At 41.4% G+C, this 24729-nt stretch overlaps 1 protein-coding gene across 11 annotated transcripts in view; it reads right to left on the reverse strand.

Moving 5' to 3' along the window:
* LOC138749973 (cytosolic carboxypeptidase 4) overlaps positions 1 to 24729 on the reverse strand; it is a 257666-nt gene that overhangs the window by 110795 nt on the left and 122142 nt on the right. For all 11 annotated transcript variants that reach the window (XR_011348981.1, XM_069912088.1, XM_069912087.1 and 8 more), the window contains 2 exons: positions 18397 to 18541; positions 11382 to 11532 (listed from right to left, as the gene is read on the reverse strand). Coding sequence is in view for 10 of the 11 variants with exons in the window: in XM_069912088.1 (XP_069768189.1) it covers positions 11382 to 11532; positions 18397 to 18541 (296 nt within the window). In the remaining variant the exon portion in view is untranslated. The remainder of the gene's footprint in view (positions 1 to 11381; positions 11533 to 18396; positions 18542 to 24729) is intronic.

Here is a 24729-nt window from a genome sequence, read left to right on the forward strand (position 1 = left end):
TAACATACATGAAATTCTCGCCACTTTGTTAATAAATCAATGTGTCAGATACAAAGAGGTCATGTCAGAACTGTATCATTGGGATCTTAAACCTTCATTGATATAACCTGCTTGACTCCGGGTTACTCTTTCTCATGGACATAAGAAGTGATTCAGTTCCATGAATGAGGCTCGGAAATATGTTGATAAACTTTCTGCTACATATCACACCCTGTGTGAACTGTTATTTCATGAATGATGCTGATTAATTACTGTTATTTTTAAGGTTTCCATCGCTGACTATAGAAGGTCCATTTGATGAAGATTGTTTGGTTGTTTTTTTAAAATTTGCTTTAATAATAGTATATTGAGTGATTACAGTTTTGTAAGGGTTTCTCTTGGTATTTAATTCATTAAGTAATTTCATTTTTTTATGTACATTGAGAAGTATACTTCCATTATATATTTTTTATTTAGCAATAATTAGTAAAGATGGAAAACAATTAATATTGCTTCTTGTTCACTTTTTTTTTAAATTGCATGAGAAACTAAATAATTTTTTCTTGTTCTGCTTGGTTGAAGACTAAACATAATTTTGTTCTAATTATAAGTGCAGAGAATATTTACATTTGGAGCCTAGGAGCTTGAGATAAAATGCTTATCAGGAAGGTAATTGATTACACTTTATCTATGGGGGCCCATTTGTTGATTTTTTTTAACAGCTTGCTGGATTTGAGATAAAAGGGTTAGAGTTTGGCAGGTAGAGAAATGTTTTTCTAATGTTGCTTTGGCACTGGGATCTTATGGAAACACTAGCATTCCACAGCTTATCTTCAATTTTGTTTTGGTTTCATTTTTCTACTGCAAGGCTGATAGTTAGGACTTAAATAATGTGTGTTTCAATACATTCACACTATTAGTTATGAATAATAGCTAATTAATTCAATTGTTTGTTAATTGGAATGTAAATGAATTGAACCATGCAATGAAAAGAAATGTTCTCATATCAAACAGCTTAAAACTGCAATCACTTTCTTACAAGAAACACACACTCGTGGATGTGATAACTCTCATCTTACGGCCCAGTGGAGGGGACAATACTTTCATTCTACTAAAAGCAGGAGGGGGTTTGGGTGGGGGTTCTATATTTATCTATCAAAATATTTCCTTTGTTCAGCATAGTGTTGCTTCAGATACAAATGATCATTATGTCATTATCTCTGGGAAATTATACAATAAGATGGTAGTATTACTAATATCTATTCTGCTAATGTATGACGTGGGGTTTTTTGAACTTTTTATTCATCCCTACTGGACCTGAGCATATATTTTCTGGTACTTGGTAGGGATTTTAATTGCTGGTTAGATCCTGTTTTGGATCATTCCTCTCTTAAACCTGCTACAATAAATAAGTCCATCTTAGCAATTCATTCTTTTTTTAAATCAAACTATGGTATTTCTGAGGCCTGTTTTTTCCCATCCTAATAGGAAAGAGTATTTTTTTCACATGTTCTACTTTTTTTAAGTATTGACTATTTTCTTATTGATAACCAACTGATTTCCCAGACCCATTCCTGTATCAAAGCTTTGTAATATCAGATTACACCCCTGTCATATGTTCTTTCCTGACTTCCCTCAAGTTAGCAGACTCACTCCGTCCACCTCTGATCCCCTAATGATCATTGGATTGTATACCACTGTTTTTTCCTTCCAAAAGTCCATAATCTGGTCATTAGTTGTGGTGACATTGAGCACGAGGTTGTTGTTGGTGCACCATTCAGCCAAATTTTCAGTCTCCCTTCTGTGTGCTAACTCATCTCCCCTTTTTGTACAACCCACTACTGTGGTATCAGCAATTTATTCTAATAGGTTATTGTTGTACTGAACCACATATGTCATATGTGTAAAACAAGGAGAGCAGTGGGCTAAGAACAGTACTGGAGTAGATTTTCTTACCAATCCTCACTAATTGTGCTCTGGAGGTGTGGAAATCCATGATCCAATTACACGGTGGGATGTTGAGTCCCAGGTCTTGGAGTTTGCTGATCAGTTTTGAGGGGATGATGGTGTTGAATGCCGAACTGTAGTTGATAATGAGCATCTTGATGTATATGTCTTTGTTGTTCAGATGTTCCAGGTCTTCAAGTAGAGCCAGTGAGATGGCATCTGCCATAGACCTGTTGCTTCGGTAGGCAAATTGGAAAGGATCCATGTCGCCACTCAGGCAGGAGCTGATATGCTACAACACCAATCTTTCAAAACATTTCATCATTGTGGATGGAGGTACCACTGGTTGGTGGTCATTTATGCAGGTACGATTGAGATGTGTTTGAAACAGGTGAGTACTATGCCCTGCCAGAGTCAAATGTTGAAGACATCAGTGAATACATTGGCAAGTTGGCCAACGTTGGATTTCAGTACTTGGCCGGGTACTCTGTCTGAACTGAATACTTGCTCGAGATTCACTCTCCCAAAGGCAGCTTGCACATCATCCTCGCATACTGACAGTAGAGGATCATCAGGGGACGTGGGGGTGCACAGTAGCTCTTCCTTGTTCTGGTGGTCAAATCGGGCGTAGAAGGCTTTGAGTACTTCTGGGAGTGAAGCTTTGCTGTCTGCTACTGCATAGGTATGGTTTTGTAGCAGGTTATGTCATTTAGGCCTTGCCACAGCTGTTGGGTATCCTTCCCCATTTCTATACTCTTCTTCGCCCGAGGGTTATTGCTTTGGCCAGTTATTCTGTGCTAATTGTGAAACACAGCTTTTCCCCATTGATTAATTTTCTGCATTTTTCAAATCCTTGGTCATGTTTCCAGTGACGGGATCTGATTCACTAAAACATAGTTGTCAGCAACTGAGTGAAAATCAATTTTCTAAAAGCACAGAGCCTAATGAAAGGTTTTGCTGGATATAATTGTTCAAGTGTCTGTGTGTTTATGTAGCTTGGTGGGATTGGAAAATAGATCTATTGGTCATGTCTGGTGACTGAAAAAAGTTATGCAGAGAAGAATGAAAGTGGTTGAATAATCCTCCATCATTATTTCTGCCAGCTGAGCCTGCTGCTATCCACATGTTTGCTCCTCCACCCCTTTTCGTCTTCTACTGGGACGACACCCCATATGACTTCTCCCACCCTACTCTCCAAGGCCTCTGGCACTTCTCCTCCTACACAGGAGCTGAAACACTTGTTCTTACCCTCATCATCATCCAGGGTCCAAAACAACCCTTCCACATGAGGCAAAGATTCACGTGCACCACCTCCAACCTCATCGACTGCATTCAATATAGTCTATGTTGTCTCCTCCACATCAGAAAGACTGAGCACAGCAATCAATTTGCAAAGCATCTACACTCTGCCCACAAAGGCCTCCCTGGGCTCCACAGTTGCCTGGCATTTCAACTTCCCTTCCCAGTCCCACATCCACCTGTTAGCTCCAGCCTTCTCCCCTGCCTGACTTAGGGTCAACACAGCATCTCACATCCTGACTGGCCAGTCTACCACTCAATGGTAAGAAAATTAATTTCACAATTTCACCTTCTATGTTACCTTCTCGCTTTCTCTCTATCTCTTCCCTCTCCCTTAACTCCCTCACTCACACCCTCTCCTTCTAATTGACATCTGGACCTCCCACACCCCCCTCCTTCCTCATCCTCCACCGCCTATGTTTGCCCCTTTTCCCCTTCCACATTTCACCAACTGGATCCCCTTCCCATCTGCTAACATCTGCCCGCCACCTATTTCCTCATGTTTCCTGTTATTGTCTTCTTTCATTCATATCCCTCCAGCAATTGTCCCCACCTTCACCCTGCCCACACCCAACCTTGCTCCATCTACCCTATTCTAGTTTTTCCATTTCCTCCTATCACACACCAGTGTGTCTCTCTCAAACCACATTTTCCCCATCACTAACTGGCCCATAAATCACCCCTTCCCCTCCTCTTTTTTTTAAAACATACACAGCGTGGTAACAGGCCCTTCCAGACCACAAGCCCATTCCCAAAATTACACCCAATTAACCTACAACCCCAGTAAGTTTTTGAATGGAGCAAAGAAACCAGAGCACCCAGAGGAAACCCACACGGACATGAGGAGAATGTACAAACTCTTTACAGACAGCACTGGATTCAAACTGCTATTCTAACCATACTGCCCCTCTCTCAGCTCTCAGCCCCAATGCAGGGTCCTCACCCAAGACATTCTTCCCCTCTCTCCGGAGTTGCTGCTCAAGCTTTTTTTTAAATAAATCAGCACTGCACATCATCCATAGTTAGTGTAATATCAATTTCCAGAACAAAGAGGTATGCAGATTGGGTTTGACAGGAAAGTCAGAATAAATGTGGAACCATTTGATATAAATTGGAGCAGAACCTAATACATAAATTGGTCATGTTTGTCCAATTGATCAGAGTTCTTTTAAGAAAGAACCTGTGCAGGGGATAATGCGGAACTGGTGGATATGCTATACTTCATTTTCCAGAAGTCATTTAATAAGCTGCTGCATCACAGATTATTGGGGAAATAAAAGCTAATAGTGCAGGGAGCTCCATTTATAACATGTGGATGGAAGATTGGCTGGTTAACAGGAAACAAAGAGTAAGCATAAATACAGGGGCAAAGACACTTTTTTCCTTTATTTGCCTGTGTTCCACAGTTTTAAATATGTAATCAAACAATTCACATGTATTGAAAGTGCACATTCCAGATTTTATTCAAGATTATTTGTATACGTTTTGGTTTGACCATGTAGAACAGGGGTTTTCAAACTGCCCCCCTAAATTCATGTTCCATCTTAAGTAATCCCTAAGGCCCAGGTGCTCTGTGATTAGTAAGGTGGTAGGCAGGTGGAAAGAAAAAGTTTGAAAACCACTGTTTTAATTGTACCTAGTTCAGAACTCCAAAGGAAATGGGTCAATAACAATTTTTCTCAAGCAAAATATTTCAGTAACAATTGGGTTTAGAGCAGTGGTTCTCAACCTTTCCTCCCACTCACAGACCACCTTAAGCAATCCCTTACCAATCACAGAGCACTTATGGCACAGGAATTACTTGAGGTGGAATGTGAGTTTAGGGGGAGTTTGAAAAGCACTGATGTAGAAATTACAGCATTATTTTATACAGAGTCCCTTCAATTCAGGGCACCATAATGTTTGGGACATTTGGCTTCACAGGTGCTTGTGAGTACTCAGCTATGTTTAATTGCTTCATTGGTTCAGGTATAAGAGCTAGGCTTGCTTCTAAGCTTTTGATCACCCACACTACAGCATGCAAACAACTACATGTAGTTAGCCACAGAAAGGATGGCCAAATTAGTTTGCCAAGAAGTATTTAAAAGAGCCTGGAGAATTCTGGAAAAAGGTCTTCTAGACAGTTGAGACCAAGATTAACCTGTATCAGTGTAATGGCAAGAGCGAAGTCTGGAGGCGTAAAGGATCCAAAGCATACCACCTTTGCCATAGTTAGCAACTTGCAGTTTCACCTCTGTAGACTGTTCATGAAGTCTTCTGCGGACAGTAATCAAGAACATATTCCTGAAGAGTATTTCTGATCTGTTGGATATAGGTTTGGGGATTTTTGTTCATGATGAGAATTCTTTTGTGGAGTGGAGATTTCCTTGGCCTACCAGTCCCTTTGCGATTACTGAGCTCACCACTACACTTCCTTCTTAATGATATTCTAAACAGTTGATTTTTGGAATCCTAAGGATTGGCTGATGTTTCTTACTATTTTACTCAAAAGCTTAGAAGGAAACCGAGCACTCTTATATCCATACCAATGAAGCAATTAAAAATACCTGAGTACTCATAATACCTATGGAGCCCAATGTCCCAAACATTATGGTGCCCTGAAATGGGAGACTATGTATAAAAACTGCTGTCATTTCTACATGGTCAAATAACCTTGAATAAAACCTGGAATGTGCATTTTAATTACATGTGAATTGTTTGATTACCATTTTTAAATTGTAGACAAATAAAGGAAAAAAAGTGTCTTTGTCTCAAACATTATGGAGGTTACTGTATATCTTGCCAACCAGAAAAATGCATCACAAGTGGTGTGTTACTTCAGGTTCAACCTTTTTACTATATATATATCTATAGAATGCTATAATGAATTATGGGTGAAGTGACTGGGCTAGGATTTACCTATTGGAATAGACTGTGGGATTATGTCATTTATTTAAACAGGGAGATATTGTGGGGCTCTAATAAACAGAGGGACCAGAGAGTACTAGTCTGATACATAAAGGATAATATTCAGGAACAGCAAGTAATTTGGCAAGCTAATGGATATTTATTAATCAAGGAATTAAATAGAAAGACAGAAAATTAAACTTCAGTTACATAAGGCAGAGGTGAAGCCATATCTGGAATATTGCATTAATCCCCCTTATTTGGGAAGGATGTTAAAGATTAAGAGAGTTCAAAGAAAAATGACTGAACTAACACCTGAACCGGGAAGATCGACTTGAGGGGAAAGTTTAGATGACTAGATGTTCAGAGAGTGAAAGCAAATCGATTAAAACATATGAAACCCTGAAAGCATCTCACAGAGTGGATGTGGAGAGATGATCCCCCTTATGCGACTATCAAGAACTATAGTCACTGAGGTCACCATTTAAAAATAAGATTGTCCATTTAAGACAAAGACAAGGCAAAATAATCCATCAGAGGTCCATGTTTCTGTTGAACTCTCTTCACAGAATGTGCGCCAGTGCTCAACGTTGAGCACTCCCAATGCTGAGCACTTCTGCACGTCACGGCTGTGTGCTCAGCCCACACCCGCTCACACATCTGTGTGATGTGATCCAGCTCAAACTGAGTCATCAAGTTTGCAGATGACACAAGAGTATTTTGCCATATCAGCATCAATGATGAGTCGCACGACAGAGAAGAGGTAGAAAATCTCATGGTATGGTGCCAGAGTAACAACCTGAGCCTCAACATGGACGAGATGAAGGAAATGTTTGTAGACTTCAGGAGAACCAGGAACAAGCACCCTCCACTACACCGACAACGCTGTAGTGGAGAGATGGAAAGAGTGAAGAGCACCAAGTTCCTTGAATTCACTTAATTAGTGACCTATCATGCACATTCATCTCCTCACTTGTCAGGAAGGCGCAAAAACAAGTGCAGTTCCTGAGAAGACTGAAGGCTACCGGCACCATTATGTCAAACCTCTACAAGAGCTCTATCAAGAGCGCCCGGGCTAGCTGCATCACAGTGTGATTCAGTTGCTGCAGAGAAATGGATCAGAAATCAATACAGAGGATCACTGGAGTCTTCCCCCCCCCCCCCCCCCACCCACATTAACATAATCTACCGGGATTATTGTCTGAAGAAAGCATGCAAAACCAATGAGGTCCCCTTCCACCTTTCAGTTGTTTCCATCAGGGAAGAGATAAAGGAGTGTCAGTGTCAGACCCAGCACCACCAGGCTGAGGAACATCTTCTTCCCAAGGGCAGTGAAAATGCTGAACGACCAAAGGAATTGCTCACAATGACCCTCTGAGACTCTCATATTCACGAAACAATATTTATTTATTTGTTATCTATTTTTTTATAGATATGAACATTTGTGTTGCATATGCATTGATGGTCCGCATATGTCTTAGGTCTGTGTGTCTGCATGTTTTGCACTGAGGACCGGAAAATGGTGTTTCATCGGGTTATACTGGTACAATCAGATGACAATAAACTTGATTTGACTTGACTTTACTTAGAAGCAGATTGTTTTACTATTTTTAAGGCAGATGCAAACAAATCCTTCAAAGCGCAGCGGTAAAAGGATACCTGGTGGTGTTTGAAAATGTGGAGTTGAGGGTCAAATGGGTGCAGCCATGATCTTATTGGATTGCAGAGCCAGCTCGAAGAGTGGAGTGGCCTACTCCTGTTCCCAATGCACACATAGGTAGTTCCCATCATTAAACAAATGAATCACTGAATTACAGCTTGAAATGTATCATTATTTTAAAAAGTCACAAGTTCTGTGAAATACATAAACCCCTGGTATCCACAACCTATGGGGATTAGTAGATGCTGGATAAGTGAATTTCCTAGTTGCTTGAGATTGCATGTTGCATAATTGGTGAACTCATGGGAAGGCGCGCCAATTTTTAACCTCTATAATTTTTACCTATTTATTTTCTGCAATATTTTTGCCAGTTGCTTGAATTCCACTTCACAGAGGTTTTACTGTAAATTCCAGCTAATTTTCATTGAACTACCTGTGGTCATTTCAGACATTTAAAGTATTTTAGTGGCAAGAATAATTAAGTTAAAAAAAAGAAATATAATTTAGTATCCATGCAAATTTCAAATTTCATGCATTGTATCAGCATTAAGTATGTCACGCAGCAGATGGATGTACAGTAAAATGTCTCAGCTCTTATACAAGAACAACATCGACAAACTTTCTGTTCTAACTTGACTCCAACCTGAGACAAGTGTGGACCATTAAACTAGACAGCAAACTCAGCACTGACTTCGAATCATACTTGATACTCTTCTAGGTAATTACTGAATTAAATCTCTAATAAAGCCTGTGGTATCCAATTTAATTTTCTGAATTCTAACTCAACTTCCATCAGTGAAATTGCAGTATGTTCAATCATTATGTCACCCATTTGGTTTAATCTGGTGCATTACTTGATGTTTCCAGCCAAGTATACCACTCAATCACTCTGAAGTCACTGCTGCCCCAAATCTTTCCATCAAATAATTCATCCATCATACTCAGTTTCTTTGCTTTATTTACTGTGATCTTCAGACCCTCTAGCTCACTCAGTCCAATCCCAACAATGCAATGCATTGTTCAATGTCTGTGTTCTGCTATGTTGTCCAATCTCTAGAGCCCACTGCATCGTCCAATCTCCAGAGCCCACTGCATCGTCCAATCTCTAGAGCCATTGAATCGTCCAATCTCTAGAGCCCACTGCATCGTCCAATCTCTAGAGCCCACTGCATCGTCCAATCTCCATGACCCATTGAATCGTCCAATCTCCACGATATTCTGTGTCATCCAATCCCGATGACAGTGCATCATCCAAATATTAGGACCTAATGCAACATGCAATAGCTACGGCACAATGCGTCGTCCAATCCCAATGACTCGTAGCAGTGTCCAATCGGTAGTATGCAATGCATCATCCAATCCCTACAACCCATAGTATTGTCCAATCTATATCAATTTCTGTAACTCACTACATCACACAAACGTTTTAACCCACTACACCATCCAATCTCTGTGAAGCCATACCATCAGCAAATCTTTGCAACAACCTACATCGCCTTAAACCTAACTCCTGCCTCTAAACGCCTCTAAATCAGTGTTTGTCAATTCCTCCACCGTGCATCCAATTCTCTTTTACACACACTGCCATCTTTATTTTTTGAGCCTTTCATGGTAAACTGACCCTCCCATTCTTCTCATTCAACTCTTTTGATCAGGCCTCTGCTGGAAAATTGTGCCGTTTTAATCAGCACTCAATTGTACCAGAGAGGGTATGGAGGAGATCCACCAGGACATTACCTGGGATGGGGTGTTTCAGCTATGATGAGAGACTGGATAGGCTGGGCCTACTTTTACTTGGAAACTGAGAGAGAACACAATATTATGAGGTGTATAGAGAGGGTTGATTCCCAATGGCTAGTGGTGTTTAAGACTATAGATTGGTACTCTCACAACATATTAGGTGCATCAGTATAAACATTTAAGCCACCATGGCAATTGCTCATCAATGGGCATTTAATGATCACAATGGACATGGTGGGTCAAGGAGCTAATAGACCTCATGCTAAGAACTTACCATCAAAGTAGGTGGAACAGAAAACGGAGGTCAGCCTAGTTTTGAATATTGCTACTGTGACGAAAAAGAGCCTTGCTGTTTTACTGTCATATCACTGCATCTTTATCAGTGTAAAACATTAATTCAATTTTGTCTTAAAACAAGTCTCTCTGCCTCAACCAGTTCCTATGGCAAAGCAATCATTCATGGGGAAACTGCCGAAAAAATTAATATATCTCCTCATTTTCAGGGCCCTTTTAAACTGTTACAACCTCTTCAGTGACACTCCATCCAGAATAAATTGACTTTTCCATTTCATGCTCCCAAAACTCTTCATAATTGTACATTTAAATTACATTTCCCCTTAGCTTTTTTATAACAGTGGAAATATCTAATTATTTCCAACCTCGCCTCCTTTCTATAGTTTCCTAGTTCTGGCATTTTCATGGTGAATTAAGGCAGTATTCAAAGTCTACCCTAACTGTTGTTGTTCACGGGACACATACAGTACTTCCCCAATCTTGTACTTGTTATTTCTATTTAAACATAATCTCAGAAAATTTTAATCTTCAGACTTTTTTTCCCTATAAGTAAGTAATACGGCAACAAAAGAACATGGGAACCAAAGGGTTAATTGTTTAATAATCTAATGAGGAAAGCTCCCAAAGAATAAAATATCTATCTCTAAAAATTCGACCTCTAGAATAAACAAGTGACAGATCATCTATTTTCAGGTGTTAGTTGATGTTAAATCATCAGGTTTCACACTGACACACAGAACAATGCTTTCGAATCTTCGATGGCTGCTAAAAATACATTGTGTTCAGGTTTAACATCTCACCCAAACCATGATTATCACTGATGGTGCAGCATTTTCCCAGTAGCAAACTTCTTTAGATGATGGGTTCAAACCCACACTCTTTCCACAGATACCACTGAACTCACACTTACAAATCTTTCCTGCTGTGAAGCTCATCAGTGGAAGAAATTTGAGGAACAGGGACAACCTATTGATGCAACTCTACCATTTGGATATGAATTTATCAAAGATGGAGTCAAAGCCATATGATCTTGGTACCCAGTTAAACCAGAAAATCTGCAGACACAATGTTTAGTTTGCTGCACAGTCTGTAAGGAGTTTGTATGTTCTCCCTGTGTCTGCGAGGGTTTCATCAGGGGGCTCTGGTTTCCTTCTGCCATTCAAAATGTATCAGGGTTGTTGGTCAATTAGGTGTAATTGGGTAGCACAGGCTCGTGGGTCGAAAGGGCCTTTTACCATGCTGTATGTATATTTTTTTTTTATTAATTTTTTTTTTAAATGTTGGAGAAACTGAGCAAGTCACGCTGTGTTCTTTCTGTGGCAAAGATAACAAAATACAACCAACATTTCGGGCCCAAGCCCTTCATCAAGGTATGAGAAAAATGCAGACAGGTGCCTGAATAAAATGGAGGGGGCAGGGACAGGGGGAGAAGCTCAGTCCCACAGGCAGGAGGTAATAGAGGTTTGGTTCACACATTTATGAAGACTGATTGGTCACCTACACCTTGCCTTGGTGAGATACATCGAGATTACAAGACAATGCATTGTTAAGAAAAGCATGATATATATGTACTTACAAAATTGTTGCAGCTTTTCTGGTTGTGGTTCAGGGCTTGCAGTAATTGTGATCACTGGACAGTTGTTTCCTCCTAGAGTGGAACACAAGACCTGGTGCTTGAAGTAAATCTGATCAGGATTGAGTGACTGCTCAAGAAGGTGCAGATGAGTCTAAAAGAAACAAGTGAAACCTTAACAAATAAATGGTAAGGATTTCTTGCTCATTTCTACTTTCAGACTTCTTGGAGAAGGATGATCTTCTTCAGCTAAGTTAATGGGCTGACATATAGCATCCAACTCAAACTGATTTTTATTTGTAACCCGCCACCTGATCACTAATCCACTCGAAGCTGCAAAAGAGAAAATTCTTTGCAAATGAACATTGGCTCACCCTAAAATGATACAATCACTTGGGAAGGCATAGCTGCAAACTGTTTGCTGCAGAATTCTACACTGCCAAGGATCAGAGAAATCAAAAATCAAATCCTCTGTTGCAAGTGGACATTTACCAGAGAATGTGATCCTGGCTAAGAATGAGAAGATTATGGACAGAGTGCAGGTAGGCGGGACTAGAGGAGAGGACTTGGTTGGTGCAGACTTGAAGGGCCAAGATGGCCTGTTTCTGTGCTATAATTGTTATATAGTTAAAGGTACAACCCTATTCCCTAGGACCCTGAGGGAGGATAGTGTAGAAATAATCGGGGCTCTGACAGAAATATTTAAAATGTCATTAGCCATGGGGGAGGTGTTGGAGGATCGGAGGATAGCTCATGTTGTCTCACTGCTTTTTTTTTTAAAGTTCTAAAAGTAAACTGGGTAACTATAGGCCTGTGAGTTTGACGTCAGTGGTGGGTAAATTAATGGAGAGTGTTCTTAGGGATGGAATTTAGAATTATTTACATAGACAGGGTCTGATTAGGAGTAGTCAACATGGTTTTGTGCATGTTAAACAAATTGAATTTTTCAAGGAGGTGACAAAGAAGGCTGATGCAGGTTGTCTATATGGACTTCAGTCAGGCCCTAGACAAGGTTCTGTATAAGTGGTTAATTAGGAAGGTTCAATCATTAGATATTAATGTTGAAGTAGTGAAATGGATTCAACAATGGTTGGATGGGAGATGCCAGAGAGTCGTGGTGGAAAATTGTTTGTCAAATTGGAGGCCAGTGACTAGTGGAGTGCCTCAGGGATCGGGTCCATTGTTGTTTGCTATATATATTAATGATCTGAATGATAGGGTAGTAAATAGGATTAATAAATATGCAGATGATACTAAGATTGGTGGTGTTGTGGACAGTGAAGAAGGTTATCAAAACTTGCAGTGGGATATAGGACAGTTAGAAGAGTGGGCAGAAATATGGCAGATGGAATTTAACACTGATAAGTGTGAGCTGCTACATTTTGGTAGGACTAATCAGCAAAGATCATGTATGTTAAATGGTAAACAATTGAGGAGTGCAGTAGAACAAAGGGATTTAGGAATTCTGGTACATAATTCCCTGAAAGTGGAGTCACATGAGATAGGGTGGTGAAGAAAGCTTTAAGTGTGCTGGCCTTTATAAATCAGTACAGAGTACAGGAGTTGGGGTGTCATGGGCATTGGTAAGGCCAAATTTGGAATGCTATGTACAGTTTTGGTTGCCGAATTATAGAAAGAACACCAACAAAATAGAGAGAGCAGAGAAGATTTTCAAGAATGTTGCCTGGGTTTCAGGGTTTAACCTATAGGAAAAGGTTAAACAGGTTAGGAATTTACTCCCTAGAGCGTAGAAGATTGAGGAGTGATTTTATAGAGGTATTTAAAATTCTGAGGGGGACCAAGAGTAAATGTAGACAGGCTTTTTCCATTGAGAGTGGGGTAGATTCAAACAAGAGGACGTAGATAGAGATTGAATGGGGAAAAGTAGAGGGGAAACATAAGGGGAAATTTCTTCACTCAGAAGGTGATGAGCATCTGGCCAAAGTGGTAGAGGCAGGTATGATTTTAATATGTAAGATAAAGTTGGATAGGTATATAAACGAGAGCGTTATGGGGTGGGTGCAGGTCATTGGGACTAGTGGAAGAATATTTTGCGTGGACCAGAAGGTCCAACTGGCCTGTTTCGGTGTGTAATTGTATGGTTATATGGAAATTCACTCATCTTGCATCCACGGCACTGGTTCAGTCCCTCCTCTGCCTGGTTTGAGACCAAGTCCAAATTGTGCCTGTAGCACTGGCTCTGCACCTAGTCATAATCTGCTTAGTCCTTGATCAAGTGCTTTTTGTGATTCTTGCACTGGTTCAGCTTTATACCGAGACCGGTCTATTTCAAGACAGGCCCATACTGTGGTTCTAACGCTGACTCAACTTTGGTATCTAATAGTTTCCTTGAGTTCTTCGTTAAAACCTGAAGATTTTCAATGATTTACTTTGAGCACTAGATACCACTGAACCTTCCAGTGCCTATGTCCTGTGGATCTGTGGAGTGCTGTCTCAGAAGGCAGTGGAGGCCAATTCTTAGGACACTTTCAAGAAAGAGTTAGATAAAGTTGGCGGAGTCAAGGGATATGGGGAGAAGGCAGGAACGGGATACTGACTGTGGATGATCAGCCATGATCACAGTGAATGGCAGTGCTAGTTTGAAGGGCCGAGTGGCCGACTCCTGCACCTATTGTCTATTGTCTCATGAGCAGCAATTTTTGTCCAGTTCCGGTTGCTTCTTTTGCTTTTTTAAAAGCTCTATTTCCTCCATTTTTAGCTGCTCCTCCTCTTGTTGTTGCCACACCCATGTCCGTCTTATCCGCTCCTCCTTATCTTCTCAGTTCAAACTGAAGCATTTTCTTTTTCACTTTAAGAGCTGCTGCATCTGTTTGAATCTTTAAACACATAGATTCAACACTTGAAACTCTGGAGGCTGCTCTAGAGCTCCTTCTGCTGGAAATATTTAAAGCATTATCTGATGCTCAGGACCTAATAGGATCTCATAATAATGCATTGATCTCTGACCATGCCTCCACTTTGGATTGTTCATCCTACACACCACCATCTTGGGGCATAACTTCAGCTGTTATTGAGAATTTCATCTCAAATTATATTGTTTTTGCAGTAATTTTGGGAGATGTGTACCCCTCACAATTGTTTTATTTATTTTTTCCTTCATCTTGCTTGAAGAGTCGATTTGTTTCCCTATGTATCTAATTGCTGGCTTTGCAATTCTACTATAAGCTTCTTGACACGTAGCTCCTTAGCAGATACAGCTGCTGTTTTTTTCATTGTCTTTCGTCACACTCAGATTTCAAATATGCACATCAATTTCTCCAAAACCAAAACATTCCTAATCGGACAAGTGGCTCCAGTGTCCCAAACCGTGTTCTAATCTGTAATAAACACAGAAGGCTTACCACTTCAAACAATGGTTTTGATTGTTGCTTATCAGGCTGCTCTCAACAGAGCCCTCTCGATCCAGTCTTCTCCATATTTGATTTCCAACAGATCTTCCAATCTGTCCTTCTATTGACTAATGAGTCAATAACTACCTTCTTTATTGACTAAATGCAGTGACTATCTTCCTATATAGTTGCCTGGAGAGCCTGGAATGTCCTTGTTTTATGACTGGTTCATCGAAAAATATCCATGACAGGTTGAATAGAGTTTTCCAAGTTTTATTACTTATCAACTTTGATATACATTAACATGATGCTAACTAGAAACTTAATACATTACTTGAAATGGTACTTATGACAACCAATAAAGTTTCAGGTCTATTCCTCGAACCTCCAACTGCTCAGAACAAAGAAAATTCAAAACTGACTGTCTTATTTCAAAACCACAGAGACACCTTGGTCTCACAGACTTCAACCACAGAAAACACTCAAATGAATGCAAAACAAACTAATAGTTACCACAGACAGGCAGCACAAGTACATAAATGATTTTAAGGCATAGAACAATACAGCACAGTACAGGCCCTTCAACATTGTGCAGACCAAAATATTCCTTTCAAAAAAACGTACTACATCCTCCCTAATCCTCTATTTTCCTTTCATCCACATGCCTGTCTAAGAGTCTTTTAAATGCCCCCAATGTTTCAGCCTCCACAATCATCCTGGCAATGCATTCCAGGCACCCACAACTGTGTTTATTTTTTTAAAAACTTACTCCCGATATCTCCCCTAAACTTACCGCACTTCACTTTGTACATGTGTCCTCTGGTGTTTGCTAATCCTGCCCTGAAAACAGGTGCTGCCTGTCCACCCTATCTATAATCTTGTAGATCTCAATATATCAAATCTCTTCTCATCCTTCTAAGCTCCAAAGAGAAAAATCACAGTTCTGCTAAACTTGCCTCATAAGTCTTGTTTCCCAATCCAGGCAACATCCTGGCAAATCTCCTCTGCAGCCTCTCCATAGCTTCCACATCCTTCCTATAATGAGGTAACCAGAACTGAACACAATACGCAAAGTGTGGACTCACCAGAGACTTGTAGAGTTGTAACATGACCATTCTACTGAATCCAATCCCCCATTAAAGAATCCCAGCATCTGATAGGCCTTCTTAACTATCCTATCAACCTGTGTGGCGACCTTGAGGGATGCGTGGATCTGTTCATCCACACTCTTAAGCAACCAACCATAAACCCTGTTCTCAGCCTTCTGGTCTATCCTTCCAAAATGCATCACCTCACACTTATCTGGATTGAAATCCATCTGCCACTTTTCTGCCCAACTCTGCATCCTGTCTATATCCTCTTGTAACCTTTGATAGCCTTCAGCTCCATCCACAACTCCTCCAACCTTCATGCCATCTGCAAACTTACTGACCCATCCTTCTGCCTCTTCATCCAGGTCATTTATAAAAATTCAAAGAGCAGGGGTCCCAGAACAGATCCCTGTGACACTCCGCTAGTCACCGACCTCCAGGCAGAATACTTTCCTTTCACTACTACTCTCTGCTTTCTTCCTACCAGCCAATTTTTTTATCCACACGGCTAAGGTTCCATGCTATGCAATCCCAGCATCCTTACACCCATCACTACCTACATAATTTGTCAAAGTGAAGAGAAATTATTTTAAATGTCTTCCTATTTCAAATAACTAATTTTTATTGAGAGCAAACTCAGGATTTGATTTCATTTCAAGATCATTTTACTTGAAGAAAGAAATCCAATTTTAGTTTACAGAGAAATCTAAAGTACACCTGCAACAAATTCTTTAGAAAAACAATGGTTGCTCTCCATTCTACTGGCTCACATTTCCAAATGATTAAAAATCTTTCATGACATTCAGTGCACAAACTAAAAGGTACAGATTTGATTTTCCACAGGTCATTGTGTAACATGGTGCTAAAACTACATCTTGCTCTTGGGGGGGGGAAAGAGTTATTCCAAGAAACAATCAAGTTGTTGCAACTGCTTTGATCTGCATTATTCATTTACAGGGTGTACACATCCATGAGCAAAGCCAGCACTCATTATCCTTCCCGAAACTCTCGACAGTGAAGTCTGTTCCCCTACATTTTAATCAGGTGCCTGCCTGCTTTTTGCTCATACCTTGACGATGGACTCAGGCCTGAAATGTTGGTTATATATCTTTATCTTTGCTACAAAAAAAACACTGCGTAACTTGCTGAGTTTCTCCAGCAATTTTGTGTGAACATAAGGATCAAACCGCATAGCTGGGGGCCTGAAATCACATCAGCTACATCAGTTTGGGGGTGGGGGGGGGGGGGCGGGCAGAAAAATTAAAAGCCCAGATCAGCAGATGATTAAGACCCTAAAATAAAAATAAGGTGCAGGAAATACTCACAGATCAGACAGGATTTGAGAAGAGAAAAATAAAATCAACGTTATAGGTCAATTATCCTTCATCTGAAGTAAAATGCCCTGGCACAGACTAGATGGGGTGAAAGGCCTGCTTCTGTGCTGTAATGATCTATGGTTCTACCTCTCCTACCATTCTCAAGTAGTTGGCTGCAGAGCAGGCCATTACAAAGGTGGCCACTGTCAATGTCAAAGAAATATTCTGCCACGAGGAAGAATTACCCTTAAAGTACTATTGTAATTTTTCTGAACTGAAATGGATTTATCAACATTGATAATGTAGTGACCAGAGGAAAGTCAGCTCTCAAAATCATGTTGCTGAGTATCTGAGCTCTTAGTCAGCTCTGCAAACATCAGAAGACCATATAAAGAGGATGTTGAACTGTAATTAAGGAACACATCACGAATTAGTTTACATGGACCACAGTTAAACCAACCTTAAAGCCACATCACAATGGCCTGGTCAGTAAAGAATGTATAAGTGGCATCAGTTGGAGAAACCTTGGATTTAAAATGTTTACATTTTCCCTCTGATTTTCGAGCATATTAATGAATTACTGCTTTCTACAATAACATTCCATTGTAAAATTTAATTCTATTTTCTAGCTTGATCATTTAGGTTGAACTCAAGAACTAGGAGCAGGAGTCGGGCATCCAGCCCGTTGAGTCTGTTCTGCCATTCAATGACATCAATAGGATGACCTGACCTGCCTTTCCCCATATCTCTTAATTCCCCAACTATGTAAAAATCTATCCCATCTTGTCTTAAATAACTTTACTTAGGTCACCTTCACTGCTTCAATGGGCTGTAAATTCCACAGATTTACCACCCTCTGGGAAAAGCAGTTCCTCCTCAACTCTGTCCTAAATCTACTCCCCTGGATCTTGAGGCTATGTACCCTAGTTCTAGTCTTCCCCAACTAATGGAAACAACCTACCTAACCTATCTACGCCTTACATAATTTTATGTTTTTATAAGATCCCCTCTCATTCTTCCAAATTCCAGCAAGTACAGTCCCAGGTGACTCAATCTCTCCTCATAGGCGAACCCCCTCATCTCTGGAATCAAACTGGTGAACCTCCTCTGCTCCACCAGTACATCCTTCCTCAAGTAAGGAGACCAGAACGATGCACAGTACTCCATCTTATAATAGGACAGACTTGTCTAATTTTTACAATGTGCAATCAGAAGGTAATATTGCAATACTTGTCCATTGTCTTATACCATAGCCACATACCATTAGTGCTGAATAGGTGTAGGGGTAGTGATAGGCCAGATAGCAGACATCTTTTGAGTGCTGGAACGTGACAGTGAATGTCAGCGTGTAATATGCTATTGCCTTTTGTCCTTTTTCCTCTGCTCCACGAGTACAATAATGATTTCTGAGGGAACAAAATAATATTCAGTAAAGAATCCATCCAATCTGCTTTGCCAAAATGCTGAGTTTCAAATACTATTACAGCAAACAATTGTTTCATATGCAAATGCATTTTACAAACACAGGGCAGTACAGTTCATGTAGCAGTTAGCGCAAATCCTGCACTGTCTGTATGGAGTTTTTACGTTTCCCCTGGGGGCTCTGCTTTCCTCCCACCGTTCGAAATGTACTGGGGGTGTCAGTTAATTGGGTGTAAATTGGGCGGCACGGACTCGTGAGCCAAAAGGGCCTGTTGCTGTGCTGTATGTCTATATTTAAATTTAAAAATACATACCTTAGACATGAAAATGTATTTTGTGTGAACACTGTGCAACTGCCCATTTCACCCCATGGATTTATATTATGCAATTATGGTCAGATGTATGTTGCCACGTGCAGTTTTAGTCACACCTTGGCATACATGACATTGATTTTGTATCCTGGCTGGTACCAAAAAATTAATTGCTTAGAAAAGTCATATAAATTAATTGTTTTATTAAAGGTTTTCACGTTAAAAAAAAATCTAACCTACACGCAATTGGGAGTGACAATGAAATGGTTGTTTCTCCATGCTCATCTTCTGTATCCCAGCAACTAGCCAGTTTTACAAAAGATCTTTATCATGAAGGCTGCTCACCCTCTACTTTCTCAAGGGTTTGATTCAGGGGATCTTTGACATTATTTCTAATAATAAAAATCTATTTCACACAAAGGCTCACTACCCTGAATTATTACTTCATTGGTGAATACCAAAAGCTTTATGTACATCACTGTATATCTTTATTAACCCTCATGGATATTTCACACCCTAACGAAGCTGCAGAATGGTTAAGATTTAAAATGAAAAATAACAAAGTAAAATTAAACCTCCCAATTTTAGATTCCTGGGACTTCAAGATAATTTTAAAGAGCCATTTAAACACTCTCATGCTTGATCACATGTTCTAAACCTGTTGTAATGTAACATTTTGACCATTCTGAAATTCAGTTCCACTTATTTCGAAGGACCCAAAAGCATGCTTGCCGAATGATTGCATCATGTGTATGGCTCAAGCAACCAAGCACAAATAAAAATTTCAAATAAGTCATTCACTGCCATCACTCAAAGAGAAATGCCATTTCCAGCTTTTATTCATTTTTTACGTTACAGGCTTGAAGTGACAGGCACCAGCAGGAGTGGGTGAATGCCTACTGAACTCAATGGATAACTCTCTGCCTGTTAATTTACCAGTGAACCTTCACTCAAGCCAAAGTTCAAGAACAGTGGAGCCCCCAGAAAGAGGTTCAATGTTGGAAACTTGCAGTCAGACGTAGTGAGAGGAAACTTCCAGGCAAACCTCCAAGCAAAGCTCGAGGATGCAAACTGCCTCACGGACTCGTCCCCTGAAACCCTCTGGGATCAACTGAAAACGGCCATACTGCAATCCACTGAAGAGGTACTGGGCTTCTCCTCCAGGAAAAACAAGGACTGGTTTGACGAAAACAACCAGGAATTCCAGGAGCTGCTGGCAAAGAAGCGATCTGCCCATCAGGCTCACCTTGCAAAGCCTTCCTGGCCAGAGAAAAAAACTAGGCTTCTGTCTCGCGTGCAGCCATCTTCAGTGCAAACTCCGGGAGATCCAAAATGACTAGCCTCGCCAAACGAACCCAGCTTAGCTCCAACATTGGCGACTTCAGGGGTTTTTACGAGACACTAAAGGCTGTTTACGGCCCCTCACCCCAAGTCCAAAGCCCTCTGCACAGCTTAGACGGTGAAGTCCTCCTCAGCGACAAGATCTCCATCCTCAATTGATGGTCAGAACACTTCCAATCCTTTTTCAGTGCCAACTGCTCAGTGCAAGAATCCGCCCTGCTCCAGCTCCCTCAACAATCCTTGAGGCTAGAGCTGGATGAGGTCCTTACCCGGGAAGAGACATATAAGGCAATTGAACAACTGAAAAGTGGCAAAGCAGCAGGTATGGATGGAATCCCCCCAGAGGTCTGGAAGGCTGGCGGCAAAACTCTGCATGCCAAACTGCATGAGTTTTCCAAGCTCTGCTGGGACCAAGGAAAGCTGCCTCAGGACCTTCGTGATGCAAAAACAAAGGCGAGAAATCAGACTGCTCAAACTACAGGGGAATCACGCTGCTCTCCATTGCAAGCAAAATCATCACTAGGATTCTCCTAAATAGAATAATACCTAGAGTCGCCGAAAATGTTCCCCCAGAATCACAGTGCGGCTTTGGCGCAAACAGAGGAACTATTGACATCGTCTTTGCCCTCAGACAGCTCCAAAAATAGTGCAGATATCAAAACAAAGGACTCTACATCACCTTTGTTGACCTCACTAAAGCCTTTGACTCCGTGAGCAGGAAAGGGCTCTGGCAAATACTAGAGTGCCTCGGATGCCCCCCCAAGTTCCTCAACATGGTTATCCAATTGCACGAAAACCAACAAGGTCGGGTCAGATGCAGAAATGAGCTCTCCGAACCCTTCTCCATTGACAACGGCGTGAAGCAAGGCTGCGTCCTCGCACCAACCCTCTTTACTATCTTCTTTAGCATGATGCTGAAACAAGCCATGAAAGACCTCAACAATGAAGACGGTGTTTACATCTGGTACCGCACGGATGGCAGTCTCTTCAATCTGAGGCGCCTGCAAGCTCACACCAAGACACAAGAGCAACTTGTCCGTGAACTACTCTTTGCAGACGATGCCACTTTAGTTGCCCATTCAGAGCCAGCTCTCCAGCGCATGACGTCCTGTTTTGCGGAAACTGCCAAAATGTTTGGCCTGGAAGTCAGCCTGAAGAAAACTGAGATCCTCCATCAGCCAGCTCCCCACCATGACTACCAGCCCCCCCACATCTCCATCGGGCACACAAAACTCAAAACGGTCAACCAGTTTACCTATCTTGGCTGCACCATTTCATCGGATGCAAGGATCGACAACGAGATAGACAACAGACTTGCCAAGGCAAATAGCGCCTTTGGAAGTCTACACAAAAGAGTCTGGAAAAACAATCACCTGAAGAAACACACAAAGATCAGCGTGTACAGAGCCGTTGTCATACCCACGCTCCTGTTCGGCTCCGATTCATGGTTCCACTACTGGCATCACCCACGGCTCCTAGAACGCTTCCATCAGCGCTGTCTCCGCTCCATCCTCAACATTCATTGGAATGACTTCATCACCAACATCGAAGTACTCGAGCTGGCAGAATCCGCAAGCATCGAATCCACGCTGCTGAAGACCCAACTGCGCTGGATGGGTCACGTCTCCAGAATGGAGGACCATCGCCTTCCCAAGATCGTGTTATTTGGCAAGCTCTCCACTGGCCACCGAGACAGAGGTGCACCAAAGAAGAGGTACAAGGACTGCTTCAAGAAATCTCTTGGTGCCTGCCCCATTGACCACCACCGTTGGCGGATTTCGCCTCCAACCGTGCATCTTGGCGCCTCACAGTTCGGCGGGCAGCAACCTCCTTTGAAGAAGACCGCAGAGCCCACCTCACTGACAAAAGACAAAGGAGGGAAAACCCAACACCCAACCCCAACCCACCAATTTTCCCTTGCAACCGCTGCAACCGTGCCTGCCTGTCCCGCATCGGACTTGTCAGTCACCAATGAGCCTGCAGCAGACGTAGACATACCCCTCCATAAATCTTCGACCGCGAAGCCAAGCCAAAGAAGAAGAAAGAAATTAAATGAAACAATAGGGGCATTTAAGAGACTCTTAGAGAGACACATGGATGAAGGAAAAATAGAGGGTTATAGGGAAGGGAAGGTTTAATACTTATTTTAGGAAGGAATATACGGGTTAGCACAACATCGAGGGCCAAAGGGCCTGTAATGTGCTGTATTGTTCTATGAATAGGTTAGTACTCCATGAAACAAATATGAAGGATTACTACACATGCAACGTTTATCTAGTAATCAATTGTGAAGTCAAAACATCGTGTTGTCATCCTACATCCATGTTCAGAGCATACCCAGTAATTAAACACATCTATCCAACTCATGGGGTTTTTGTCTCTTAGGATTTAAGAAAGTGGCTTGTATATTTTGTTACTGAGTCAATATTCATCTTGCTATGTGATCATTCAAAATCCAATGGCATACAGTAGCTATACTGAAGAAAGCAATTGCCAGTAATTTAACTCAGGTTAACAATGTGTGGGAAATCCAGGCTTTATGCTTCATCTGGGTCTGTTACTACTCAATTGTATCTCTGGTGCTTGGTTAACACAATTCCACTGGGAAATCAAACCCCGACACTGGGTAGGTGTATGGATTCCAATTATTGGGAGGGAATAAATGATCTTCACTCAAATTTAATTCATAAATTAAAATTGTGGATGACTCTAGTTCAAAAAAAATCACAATCCCAACAGGCGCTGCTATAATCCAGAGGCATAATACTGTAAAACAGAAAAAAATGAGCACACCACCTAGCAATCGATAAAGAGAACATTTTCTGTCATCCAAAAAAAATTCTCAAATAATGTAATACAAGGCAATTTGTGCTATGGATACCCCACTGCATTACATCAATTTTGCTTCATGGACAAATTGGAAAAGAATGAAAATTAAACATATGGAAAAGAAATAGTTTCTCTGTTGATAATGGTAGCAGCCTCAGTTTTGCACTATAATCTCTGAGCCACTCAGTCTATTGGAGAGGTCAAAATTCCAGAAATAGTTCGGGTTACAGATGAGTGAACCACAGGCAAAACATGAAAGGTTTTCATTCTATATGAAATGGGATTGAAAACTGGCATAGTTTATGCAAGTTATCCTGAAGAATTAGGTCTCACCCCTCTCACATTGCCGCTGTTTGCCCAGACCTTTCCTGAGTTTAGCTGCGCTTAGATGCAGATGAATTGTTGACATTCCAGTAGAGTGTGAGGAGAGAGTCTGGCCTCTTGCCTGGTTTACTGGTACTCAAGATGGCAGAGGTCGACAGCATCAAGTCCACGCTGCTGAAGATCCAGCTGCGCTGGATGGGTCACGTCTCCAGAATGGAGGACCATCGCCTTCCCAAGATCGTGTTATATGGCGAGCTCTCCTCTGGCCACCGTGACAGAGGTGCACCAAAGAAAAGGTACAAGGACTGCCTAAAGAAATCTCTTGGTGCCTGCCACATTGACCACCGCCAGTGGGCTGATAACGCCTCCAACCGTGCATCTTGGCACCTCACAGTTTGGCGGGCAGCAACCTCCTTTGAAGAAGACCGCAGAGCCCACCTCACTGACAAAAGGCAAAGGAGGAAAAACCCAACACCCAACCCCAACCAACAAATTTTCCCCTGCAACCGCTGCAATCGTGTCTGCCTGTCCCGCATCGGACTTGTCAGCCACAAACGAGCCTGCAGCTGACGTGGACTTTTTACCCCCTCCATAAATCTTCGTCCGCGAAGCCAAGCCAAAGAAAAAAAGAAGACTATTTGGGACCTAACGTTACAGTGTCCCCAAACAGGGGGCATTGTAGCACATTGTTGATGTGCATTATCCAATACAAGTATTTTGATGAATGTAAATATGAAGTAAAATATGATTGTAATTTTTCTTCCAGCTCATTCAACTTCAAATAAAATTGCAGATACTGTGGAATATGATGCCTGGATGCTAACCCTGTGACTCTTCATCTATGGCTCATGGATGGCCCAGCACTCACCCAGAAGAAGGCCTGCACGATCTATTTGAGATTTGCTTTGCTAAAACTTGATTAGGACCTCCCAAACAGCACATTGGAGCCAGTCCTCTAAAGCAAAAACTCACCATGGTTATCTCCAAGTCCTGCCTGCAACTCTGAACCCCATAACCCAATTACAAACCATTCCTTGTCAAACTACAACAAATGATCACGACAGCCAAATGTCATACTCTACACCATTCCCATCTAATGCCCAAAAAACATTTTGATTGTCACCGCTAGTTGAAAATGCCTTCACCTGAAACCTCCCTGGGTTGCTCGACACGAAAATTTACATACCTCCCTGCTGCAAAACAAATGAAGAACTTTGAGTGAACATCAGGAGCAGGCCTACACTATGGGACACATATCACGTAGCCTTGATGAAGGGCTTAAGCCCGAAACTTCAGATATGTTATTTTTACCTTTGTTACAGAAAGGACACTCTTCGTCCTGCTGAGTTTCTCCAGCATTTTGTATT

Source organism: Narcine bancroftii, chromosome 14 (genome assembly GCF_036971445.1).
Source record: "Narcine bancroftii isolate sNarBan1 chromosome 14, sNarBan1.hap1, whole genome shotgun sequence".
Taxonomy (NCBI): Eukaryota; Metazoa; Chordata; class Chondrichthyes; order Torpediniformes; family Narcinidae; genus Narcine; species Narcine bancroftii.